This window comes from Hemitrygon akajei, chromosome 2 (assembly GCF_048418815.1).
Source record: "Hemitrygon akajei chromosome 2, sHemAka1.3, whole genome shotgun sequence".
Lineage (NCBI taxonomy): Eukaryota > Metazoa > Chordata > Chondrichthyes > Myliobatiformes > Dasyatidae > Hemitrygon > Hemitrygon akajei.
The window spans coordinates 1,852,407-1,865,199 of NC_133125.1; the positions used below are offsets into that span (position 1 = coordinate 1,852,407).

General features: G+C 42.7%; 1 protein-coding gene across 4 annotated transcripts in view; it reads right to left on the minus strand.

Moving 5' to 3' along the window:
* Positions 1-5,907: 5,907 nt before the first annotated feature.
* Positions 5,908-12,793, minus strand: part of LOC140738628 (occludin-like) — a 101,253-nt gene continuing 94,367 nt past the window's right edge. For all 4 annotated transcript variants that reach the window (XM_073066215.1, XM_073066242.1, XM_073066233.1 and 1 more), the window contains one exon: positions 5,908-7,114. In XM_073066215.1, coding sequence (XP_072922316.1) covers positions 7,013-7,114 — 102 coding nt within the window. In that variant the 3' untranslated portion in view covers positions 5,908-7,012. The remainder of the gene's footprint in view (positions 7,115-12,793) is intronic.

A 12,793-nucleotide genomic window follows, 5' to 3' on the forward strand; every position in this document is an offset into this window, starting at 1 on the left:
GTGGATGCTGTGTGATTTGTGACTCTGTTACAAATAAGTACCGCAAAATAACAGACGGTACACCACATACAATGAAATGATTTAGCTTTATAATTCTTAATTTGTCTAAAGGGTTAGTAAAGAAAATGCAATAAAAAGAAAAGGACCCATTTTAATGAAACAATCTAATGTGCACAAGTTGGAGCTCAAAGTTTCCCCGTCACCGATCCTCCATCCATCTCCCCGGGCTTCGCGGGCCCTGCACCAGGTCAAGTCCTACAAGCACTTCTCTCCAGTGACTTCTCCCTTCATCTCCCACTGAACCAAAGACCCAGCTCACCCCGGGTGTCAGGCACACAACATGAAAACACAGTCCCCTCATTGGACGGCTCACATTCCAAAGTACCTGTTATCTCTAACCATAACCCAAACTCTGCTTCTACAGAAAGACCATTACGTTACAGTGAAACCTTTCCCAGGGTGTTACATGAGTCACCTCTGATCCAACTTCTCTATCAGGGGAAAAGCTTAAGTTTGCTCAATCTATGCTCATAAGACATGCTCTCTAATCCAAACGTCATCTGGTAAATCAGCTATGCGCCCTCTTTAAAGCTTCCACATTGTTTCCATACCGGGGTGACCAGAACCAGACACAATATTCCATATGTGGTCTAACCAGAGATTTATGGAGCAGCAACATTACCTTGTGGCTCTTGAACTCAATCCCTGACTGATGATGGCCAGCACATCTTGTGCCTTCTTGACCCCCTATCAACTTGTGCAGCTACCGACGGGAATGCCAAGTTGCCATTGTTCCTCTGAACTGTTAAGAATCCTGTACTCTGCCTTCAAATTTGACTTTCCAAACTAAATCACTTCACACTTTCCTGGGCTGAACCCCATCTGCCACTTCTCAGCCCAGCTCAGCATCCTGTCGAGGTTCAAGTTTCAAGACACATTTATTATCAGTGTGTATGCAGTATACAACCCTGAGATTTGTGCCATTGTAACAAAAGACTACCTTCTACATATCCACAACTCCACCAACTTTTGTATCATTGACAAACTTACTAACCCATCCTTTCTCTTCCTTATCCAAGAACTGGAAATAACATTACACAATCTTGAATCTTATTAAAATCACAAAGAGCAGGGGTCCCAGAAGAATTCCCTGTGAAGCACCACTGTTTACCTACCTTGAGCAGAATATGTTCCATCTACAACTATCCTCTGCCTTCAGTGGGCAAGCTGATTCTGAGTCTGTACTGCCAGGTTTCCCTGGATCTGAAGCCTCCTGATGTTCTAAATGAGCCTACTATGGGGGTCTTTGTTGAATGTCATACTAAAATCCATAAACATCACTTCCACTGCTCTTCAGCTCTGACAAGCCAATCCACTAATAAGACCACAAGACATAGGAGCAGAATTAGGCCATTTGGCCCATCAAGTCTGCTCCAACATTCAATCATGGCTGATCCTTTCCTCCCCTCTACCACATTTCCCAGCCTTCTCCCCGTAACCTTCAATGCCATGTTCAATCAAGAACCTATCAAGCTCTGCCTTAAACACACATGTAACACACTATTTCACTGCTAATGTAATGATTTCTTTGTAATGTTCACTGCTGAAGTAACAGTTCCTCTGTAGCAGCAATGTTTGAGTTATGGCTGGAGATAACAGGACTGTGGGATGCATGTTAGCCAATCAGTATTTTGTTGCCCTATCTTGTGAATCTGGAAGCAGTTGATTTTGTGGGCTTTTGCCAAAGAGAGAGAGAGATGAAGGGAGAAAAAACGCGAATGGAGAGATTTGGTAGACCGCCAGACGGGGTGGAATCAAGGCGAGGGTCCAAAGGAGTTTGATGGGGACCAATCGGCCTATGAGTGAGCTCCAACTTTGCACACAGACTGTTTAATAAGATTGGGCCCTTTTTTTAAATTTCATTTCTCTATTAATCATATCGTCAGAGTTATAAAGCTTAATCATTTAATCGCATATTGTGTACTGTTTGTTATTTCAAGGTACTGATTTGTAACAGGGGACACCGCACAGCATCCACCCAAATGAGATTTCTTAAGTTTGGCTGGGCAGGAGGTTATCACCCCTTATATTAAGCCGCTAGGCAAAGAGAGAGTTACACACTCAATGACCTGGCATCCACAGCTGCCTGTGGTGATAAATTCCATAAATTCAACACCCTCTAGCTAAAGAAATGCCTCCACATCTCTGATTTAAATACCGGCACCTCTACCCTGAGGCTATGCCCCCTTGTCCTAGACTCCCTCACCATGGGAAATATCCTTTCCACATCTACTCTGTTTAGTCTTTTCAACATTTGAAAGGTTTCAATGAGATTCAACCTCCCCCCCACACCCAATCTTCTAAATTCCAGCAAGTACAAAGCCATCAGGCATTCCTCATATGATAACCCTTTCATTCCCAGAATCATCCTTGTGAACTGCCTCTAGACCCTCACCAATGCCAGCACATCTTTTCTCAGATGAGGAGCCCAAAACTGTTCACGATACTCAATGTGCGGCCTCACCAGTTCCTTATAAAGCTTCAGCATCACACCATTGCTCTTGTACTCTAGACATCTTGAAATGAATGCTAACAAACATTGCATTTGCCTTCCTCACCACTGACTCTACCTGTAAGTTAACCTTTAGGGTGTTCTGCACAAGGACTCCCAAGTCCCTTTGCATTTCAGATTTTTCTGCACATTTATTTCTATTGCCAAATGCATGACCGTGAATTTTCCAACATTGTATTTCACTTGCTACTTTTTTGCCCATTCTCCAAATCTGTCCAAGTCCTTCTGCATTGTACCTGTTTCCTCAACACTACCTGCCCCTCCACCAATTTTCATATCATCCACAACTTCAGAATTAAGTTTATTATCACTGGCATGTGTTGTGAAATTTGTTAACTTAGCAGCAGCAGTTCAATGTAATACTTAATATAGAAGAAGAAAAAAGTAAGTAAATAAATTATTGTATATGTATGTTGAGTAGAATAAAATCATGCAAAAAAACTTAATAATTGTATATTAAAAAAGTGAAGTAGTGTTCAAGGGTTCAATGTCCATTTAGGAATCAAATGGCAGGGGGAAGAAGCTGTTCATGAATTGCTGAGTGTGTCTTCAGGCTTCTGTATCTCCTCTCTGATGGTAACAGTGAGAAAAGGGCATGCCCTGGGTGCTGGAGGTCTTTAATAATGAACGCTGCCTTTCTGAGACACCGTTCCTAAAGATGTCCTGGGTACTTTGTAGGCTAATGCCCAAGATGGAGCTGACTAGATTTACAACCTTCTGCAGCTTCTTTCGGTCCTGTGCAGTAGCCCCTCCATACTAGACAGTGATGCAGCCTGTCAGAATGCTCTCCACGGTACATCTATAAAAGTTTTTGAGTGTATTTGTTGACATGCCAAATCTCTTCAATCTCCTTATAAAGTATAGTCGCTGTCTTGCCTTCTTTATAACTACATCAATATGTTGGGACCAGGTTGGATCCTCAGAGATCTTGACACACAGGAACTTGAAGCTGCTCACTCTCTCCACTTCTGATCCCTCAATGAGGATTCCTCCGACTTACCCTTCCTGAAGTCCACAATGAGCTCTTTTGTCTTACTGACGTTGAGTGCCAGGTTGTTGCTACGGCACCACTCCACTAGATGGCATATCTCACTCCTGTACACCCTCTCATTACCATGAGATTCTACCAACAATGGTTGTATCATTTGCAAATATTTGGATGGTATTTGAGCTATGCCTAGCCACACAATCATGGGTATAGAGAGAGTAGAGCAATGGGCTAAGCACACACCTGAGGTGCACTGGTATTGATCGTCTGCGAGGAGGAGATATCATTATCAATCCACCCAGATTGTGTTTGTCTGGTTTGGAAGTCAAGGATCCAATTGCAGAGGGAGGTACAGAGGCCCCCGTTCTGCAACTTCTCGATCAGGATTGTGGGAATGATGGTGTTAAATTCAGATTCAGATTCAGTTTATTGTCATTTATAAACCACAAATACAATGCAGTTAAAAAATGAGACAACTTTCTCCGGAATGATATCACGAAAAAGCACAAAACAGACCACACAAGAAAAACCACATGATGCTTGGTAATCCCCAATCCAGAGTCCGGAGAGGCTGCTGCGTATCAATATCGCGCTACCGTCTTAGTACGTTCCCCAGAAAGGAACTACAAACCCATCAGACAAACCTAAAGCTACAAGACCTACACAAAACCACATAGATTTCATATAGTTATAGTTAACATATAGTTTCAACAGTGCAGACAATACCATAATTGATAAAAGACTAACTGACAAAGACCACATAATTATAACACATAGTTTCAACAGTGCAAAGCAATACCGTGATCTGATAAAGAGCAGTCCATGGCACGGTTTGAAAGAAAGTCTCAAAAGTCCCGACAGCCCATCATCTCACACAGACGGTCAAAGGAAGAAAAACTCTTACTGCCATGAACCTCCAGCGCCGCAGCTTGCCGATACAGCACTTTGGGAGCTCCGACCACAGCCAACTCCAAGTCCGTCCGAAAACTTCGATCCTCCAACCAGCCCTCCGACACCGAGCACCGAGCACCATCTCTGCCGAGTGCTTCGACCCCGGCACCGGCCGCCAAGCAACAGGCAAAGCCGAGGATTCGGGGCCTTCCTCCCCGGAAATTTTTCTGATCGCACAGTAGCAGCGGCAGTGAAACAGGCATTTCAAAAGTTCCACCAGATGCTCCTCCATGCTTCACGCTTCCGTCTCCATCAAATCAGGATTGTACACGGCCCCTACTTACAGATAACAGATATTCATTCCTGGAGTGACCGCTGCACACTGCGTTGCGCCACCATCTTGGCTGCTAAGCTATTATCGATGAAGAGCATCATAACATAGGTGTTTGTGTTGTCCAGGTGGTCTAAAGTCATGTGGAGAGCCATTGAGATTGCTTTTGCTGTTGACCTTTTGTGGCAATAGAAAAATTGCAATGGGTCCAGGTCTTTGCTGAGGCATCTATTCCATCATTTAAATCATTGATATACAGCATAAAAAGAAGTGGCCCCAACACCGACCCCTGCAGAACACCACTAGTCACTGGCAGCCAACCTGAAAAGGATCCTTTTATTCCCACTCTCTGCCTCCTACCAATCAACCAATGCTCTATCCATGTTGGTAACTTTCCTGTAATACCATGGGCTCTTAATTTGGTAAGCAGCCTCATGTGTGGCACCTTATCAAATACCTTCTGAAAGTCTAAATTAAAATATACACTGCATCCCTTTATCTATCCTACTTGTAATCTCCTCGAAGATGTCCAACAGGTTCGTCAGGCAAGATTTTCCCTTAAGGAAACCGTGCTGACTTGGTCCTATCTTCTCCAGTGTAACCAAGTACTCCATTACCTCATCCTTAACAATTGACTCCAAAATCTTCCCAACAACTGAGGTCAGGCTAACTGATCAATAATTTCCTTTCTGCTGCCCTCCTCCTTTCTTAAAGAATGAAATGACATTTTTAATTTTCCAGTCCTTTGGCACATGCCAGAGTCCAATTATTTTTTTGAAAGATTATTGCTAATGCCTCCACAATCTCTGACGCTACCTCTTTCAGAAACCTCAGGTGCAGTTCATCTGGTCCGGATGACTTATGTACTCTTGGCTCTTTCAGCTTTTTGAGCACCTACTCCCTTGTAATAGTGACTGTATTAGTAATATTGAATAATATTCAATATTCATTTAGTTCCTTTAGCAATGAATAATTTTCAAAATTAAAGATGCTCTTTAAATTAAAAAGTACTGTTAAATTATGCCATTTCACAGTAAAGATGGATTTTAAAACATTACAACTTTTGATACTGATAAACCACTGGAATGTTTATTAAACAGTAAAATAAAGTTTAAAAAATACCAATTAAAATGTACATCAGATTTTATTGACAATTTAAACTTGCTTAATTTTGTAATTTGTATGTAAAAAAGCAGGTGCTTACATTCAAAAATTTAAGACCTTAAATTTATTTGCAGGTATATATGAAATGCAACAGTACATGCTGGTATCAGGAGCCTTTAAAATATAATGTACAGTTTAATTTCAATAAAAAACTTCATTTGTCTGCAATTTAAAAACAACCATTTCAGCTGCATCTATTTGCGGTGCCATACCCTGCATGTAATATGCAAAGCAGGTGAACGTAATATTCCACCAACAAAATCAACCTTGCCACTGTGTCTGTCCCCTCTTATCTACATGGCATACACATCCTCCCTGGTTATTGATCAAGCATTAATCAAACAGTTCTGATAATAATTGCATAGATTAAATGTTTAAAAAGTTATGTCAGATTATTACCCTGCTTCAATATTTATTGATCCACAGAATGGTTGTCTGACCCAACCTGTGTATTGGATTGATCAACACAGAATGATCAATACATTACAGAACGATTGTCTGTTCTATCTGTAACTATTAAAAACAGTTTATAATACCTAATGTTACCTTTTTACCACTTCAATTTGTAGAAAGCCTTTTTTAATATATAAACAATATTAATGCTATTAATTGGCTTTGATATTACTAAAAGTTGGTTTGTAAATGTTCAAAGTAATTTGAGTAAATCCCTCACAACGATGGAAGAAACAACATTACAACACAAAACAAAATCACTTTTCCTGCAGTTAACCCGCTCTATTAAAGCTGACAGGTTAATGCTAAGAATTGAAGAACCATAAAACCCAAGGCTTTAGTTTGTTAAATTCAACATTTTGTACTGTTTGTGAAACATTGCAAAAAATCTTTCATCCAACAGAATACAAATGTCAAATTTGTAAAATCAAAACTCGATAAGAGGCAGAAAAATACAATTTCAAATCTTGTCAAAGCACAATGAAGTAAGTGAAACCATAGAATGCTCCTTGGAAGAGTCTTGGTTTTGCATTTCACATGAAATGCCATATATGGCCCTCTGTGGTAACCATCATTCGCTTCACTGTCCTGTGAGGGGTACATGATTTGGCATTCAGGACCTCTGGCTGTCATAGTTATTGACCATCTGTTTGATATGAGCCAATTTTGTCTTGAGCTGCTTGCAATGTTTCTTCTTCTCTCGATATTCTACAGACTACCAAAAAAAAGGAAAATTGAGAATCAGTCAAGTATTTATCAGATGAGTAACATTTTAAAAACCCACAGAAAGATAAACTAGTAATCAACTCCAACTGGACACACACTTCCACAATGATGTGATAACAGAAAATTAACAAGCTTCACAATTCTTGGGGAACACCCATTACAAACTTCACAATTGTTGGGGAACACCCGTTACAAGCTTCACAATACTTGGCGAATACCCATTACAAGCTTCACAATTCTTGGGGAACACCCATTACAAGCTTCACAATTCTTAAATGCTACCAGACATAAAGTAACTTTTGCAGTGGTTTTATTTATTTAGAGATCTAACACGGAAATAGGTCTTTCCAGCCCAACAAGCCCAGGCCGCCCAATTACACCCATGTGACCAATTAACCTACTAACCCTTTCGCCTTTGGAATGTGGGAGGAAACTGGAGGAGCCAAGGGAAACCCATACAGTCAACTGGAGCCAGAGACGGATAAAAAAATTATCTGATATTCATTGCTGCATGATAGATCCTTTCCGTCAGGAGAACAGATCCAAAAACAACAGCTCTGTGCAGTATTGCAAACCAGGTCTACTTTATCATTTCCTGTCAGTCATCTTATGTACAGACACTCTTGTGCCTAGAGTCATTTTATAGACATACAAGCAATGTATACAAACTATCTTGTGTGTTTCTATTTATTGTGTTTATTTTATTATTGTGTGCATTATCTTATTAAGCTTTTGTCCTGCTGTATTGAATCCAGAGTAACAATTACTTTGTTCTTTTCTATACATGTGTACTGGAAATGTCGGGTGTCGGGTTGGAGATGTGAATCACAGAAATCTACAGCACAACACAGAACCTTCGGCCCACAACGTTGTGCCAACCATGTAACCTACTCTAGAAACTACCTAGAATTACCCTATCGCATAGCCCTCTATTTTTCTAAGCTCCATGTATCTAAGAGACTCTTAAAAGACCCTATTGTATTCGCTTCCACCAACAACAACAGCAGTGCATTCCACACATCCACCATTTTTTGCGTGAGAAACTTACCCCTGACATCCCCTCTGTACCTACTTCCAAGCACCTTAAAACCATACCCCCTTGTGTTAGCCATTTCAGCCCTGGGAAAAAGCCTCTGGCTATCCACAAGATCAATGCCTCTCATCATCTTATACATCTCTATCAGGTCATCTCTCATCCTCCGCTGTTCCAAGGAGAAAAGTCCAAGTTCACTCAACCTATTCTCATAAGACATGCTCTCCAATCCAGGCAACATCCTTATAAATCGCATCTGCACTCTCTGTATAGTATCTGCATCCTTCCTTAGTGAGGCGACCACAACTAACACAGTACTCAAAGTGGGGTCTAACTAAGGTTTATATAGCTTTACCATTACCTCACAGCTCTTGAACTCAATCCCACAGTTGATGAAGGCCAACACACCATACACCATCTTAACAACACTGTCAACCTGCGCAACAGCTTTGAGTGTCCTATCGACATGGACCCCGAGATCTCGCTGATCCTCTGCACTGTCAAGAGTCTTACCATTAATATTATATTGTCTTCAAATGTGACCTACCGAAATGAACCACTTCACACTTATCTGGGTCAAACCCCATCTGCCACTTCTCAGCCCAGTTCTGCATCTTATCGATGTCCCACTGTAACCTCTGACAACACTCCAGACTATCCATAACACCCCTAACTTACTAACCCACCCTTCTATTTCTTCATCCAGGTCATTTATAAAAATCACAAAGAGGAGGGGTCACAGAACAGATCCCTGTGGAACACAACTGGTCACCGACCTCCATACCGAATATGAATTACCTACAACCAACCTTTGCCTTCTGTGTTCAAGCCAATTCTGGATCCACAAAGCAAGGTCTCCTTGGATCCCATGCCTCAAACTTTCTGAATGAGCCTCGCATGGGGAACCTTATCAAATGTCTTACTGAAATCCATATACACTACATCCACTACTCTACCATCATCAATATTTTTTGTTATCTCCTCAAAGAATTCAATTAGGCTCATAAGACATGACCTGCCCTTGACAAGGCCATGTTGACTATCTCTAATCAGATTATGTCTCTCCAAATACACATCAATCCTGCCTCTCAGGATCTTATCCAACAACTTGCCCACCACTGAAGTCAGACTCACTGGTCTATAACTTCCTGGGGGATGGAACCCGGAGAGATAGAGCAGTGAAAGAAGTACATGGAGTAAAGCCAGATCTGACATATACAGAAGCTTTGAGGAAAGAGAAGCGGAATAAAGGGTGTAAAGGTAGTAAGGTAGAAGGGCTAAAGTGTGTGTACTTCAATCCAAGAAGCATCAGGAACAAAGGTGATGAACTGACAGCTTGGATACATACGTGGAATTATGATGTAGTGGCCATTACAGAGATTTTAGCTGGGACCAGGGCAGGAATGGATTCTCAATTTTCCTGGATTTCAGTGTTTCAAAAGGGATGGGGGGGGGAGGGGTGGTATTACTGGTCAGGGATACTATTACAGCTGTAGAAAACGTAGGTAATGTAGCAGGATCCTCTTTTGAGTCAGTATGGGTGGAAGTCAGGAAGGGGGCAGTTACTCTACTGGGGTTATTCTGTAGGGCCCCCTGGTAGCAGCAGAGATACCGAGGAGCAGATTGGGAGGGAGATTTTGGAAAGGTGCAAAAATAACAGGGCTGTTATCATGGGTGACTTTAACTTCCCTAATATTGATTGGCATCTGATTAGTTCCAATTGTTTAGCCGGGGAAGAGTTTGTTAAGTGTGTCCAGGACGGATTCCTGTTACAGTATGTTGACAGACCAACTAGGGAGAATGCCATACTAGATATAGTATTAGGTAACAAACGGGGTCAGGTCACAGATCTGTTAGTGGGTAAGCATCTGGGGGACAGTGATCTCCGCTCCCTGGCCTTTAGCATTATCATGGAAAAGGACAGAATCAGAGAGAACAGGAAAATTTTTAATTGGGGAAGGGAAAATTATGAGGCTATAAGGCTAGAACTCGCAGGTGTGAATTGCAATGATGTTTTTGCAGGGAAATGTACTATGGACATGTGGTCAATGTTTAGGGATCTCTTGCAGGATGTTAGGGATAAATTTGTCCCGGTGAGGAAGATAAAGAATGGAAGGGTGAAGGAAACATGAGTGACAAGTGAGATGGAAAATTTAGTCAGGTGGAAGAAGGCAGCATACATGAGGTTTAGGAAGCAAGGATCAGATGGGTTTATTGAGGAATATAGGGTAGCAAGAAAGGAGCTTAAGAAAGGGCTGAGAAGAGCAAGAAGGGGGCATGAGAAGGCCTTGGCGAGTAAAGTAAAAGAAAACCCCAAGGCATTCTTAAATTATGTGAAGAACAAAAGGATGACAGGAGTGAAGCTAGGACCGATTAGAGATAAAGGTGGGAAGATGTGCCTGGAGGCTGTGGAAGTGAGCGAGGTCCTCAATGAATACTTCTCTTCGGTATTCACCAATGAGAGGGAACTTGATGACGGTGAGGCCAATATGAGTGAGGTTGATGCTCTGGAGCATGTTGATATTAAGGGAGAGGAGGTGTTGGAGTTGTTAAAAAACATTAGGACGGATAAGTCCCCGGGGCCTGACAGAATATTCCCCAGGCTCTCCATGAGGCGAGGGAACAGATTGCTGAGCATCTGGCTAGGATTATTATGTCCTCGTTGTCCACAGGAATGGTACCAGAGGATTGGAGGGAGGCGAATGTTGGCCCCTTGTTCAAAAAAAGGTAGTAGGGATAGTCCAGGTAATTATAGACCAGTGAGCCTTACGTCTGTGGTGGGAAAGCTGTCGGAAAAGATTCTTAGAGATAGGATCTATGGGCATTTAGAGAATCATGGTCTGATCAGGGACAGTCAGCATGTCTTTCTGAAGAGCAGATCATGTCTAACAAGCCTGATAGAGTTCTTTGAGGAGGTGAGCAGGCATATAGATGTGGGTAGTGCAGTGGATGTGATCTACATGGATTTTAGTAAGGCACTTGACAAGGTTCCACACGGTAGGCTTATTCAGAAAGTGAGAAGGTATGGGATCCAGGCAGGTTTGGCCAGGTGGATTCAGAATTGGCTTGCCTGCAGAAGGCAGAGGGTCGTGGTGGAGGGAGCACATTTGGATTGGAGGGTTGTGACTAGTGGTGTCCCACAGGGATCAGTTCTGGGACCTCTACTTTTTGTGGTTTTTATTAAGGACCTGGATGTGGGGGTAGAAGAGTGGGTTGGCAAGTTTGCAGACGACACAAAGGTTGGTGGTGTTGTAGATAGTGTAGAGGATTGTCGAAGATTGCAGAGAGACATTGATCGGATGCAGAAGTGGGCTGAGAAGTGGCAGATGGAGTTCAACCCGGAGAAGTGTGAGATGGTACACTTTGGAAGGACAAACTCCAAGGCAGAGTACAAAGTAAATGGCAGGATACTTGGTAGTGTGGAGGAGCAGAGGGATCTGGGAGTGCATGTCCTCAGAGCCCTGGAAGTTGCCTCACAGGTAGATAGGGTAGTTAAGAAAGCTTATGGGTTGTTAGCTTTCATAAGTCGAGGGATAGAGTTTAAGAGTCACTGGGTAATGATGCAGCTCTATAAAACTCTGGTTAGGCCACACTTGGAGTACTGTGTCCAGTTCTGGTCACCTCACTATAGGAAGGATGTGGAAGCATTGGAAAGGGTACAGAGGAGATTTACCAGGATACTGCCTGGTTTAGAGAGTATGGATTATGATCAGAGATTAAGAGAGCTAGGGCTTTACTCTTTGGAGAGAAGGAGAATGAGAGGAGACATGATAGAGGTGTACAAGATATTAAGAGAAATAGACAGAGTGGACAGCCAGTGCTTCTTCCCCAGGGCACCACTGCTCAGTACAAAAGGACATGGCTTTAAGGTAAGGGGTGGGAAGTTCAAGGGGGATATTAGAGGAAGGTTTTTTACTCAGAGAGTGGTTGGTGCATGGAATGCACTGCCTGAGTCAGTGGTGGAGGCAGATACACTAGTGAAATTTAAGAGACTACTAGACAAGTATATGAAGGCAGAGTGAAATTGGGATGGGGAAAGGGAGAGGGAGGGAATTACCGGAAGTTGGAGAATTCGATATTTATACCATGGGGCTGGAGACTACGGTATATGAGGTGTTGCTCCTCCAACCAGAGTTTGGCCTCATCATGGCAGTAGAGGAGGCCATGTATGGACATATCCGAATGGGAATGTGAAGCAGAGTTGAAGTGAGTGGCAACCGGAAGATCCTGTCTGTTGTGGCAGATGGAGCGGAGATGCTCAACGAAGCAGTCCCCCAATCTGCGTCATTGAATTCTCCAACTTCCGGTAATTCCCTCCCTCTCCATTTCCCCATCCCACTTTCCCTCTGCCTCCTCCTCCAGCTGCCTATCACCTCTCTCATGATTCTGCCTTCTTCTACTACCCATAGTGCTTTCCCCTTACATTCCTTCTTCACCTCTCCTGCCTATCCCGTCCCTGCTTCCCCTCCCCCACCCCTTGATCTTTCCTCTGATTGGTTTTTCACCTGACACATTCCACCCTCTGCCCCATCTTCTTTATAGGGCCCCTTCCCCCTCCTTCTTTAGTCCTGACGAAGGGACTCGGCCCGAAATGTTGACTGCTCCTTTCAACGGATGCTGTCCGACCTGCTGAGT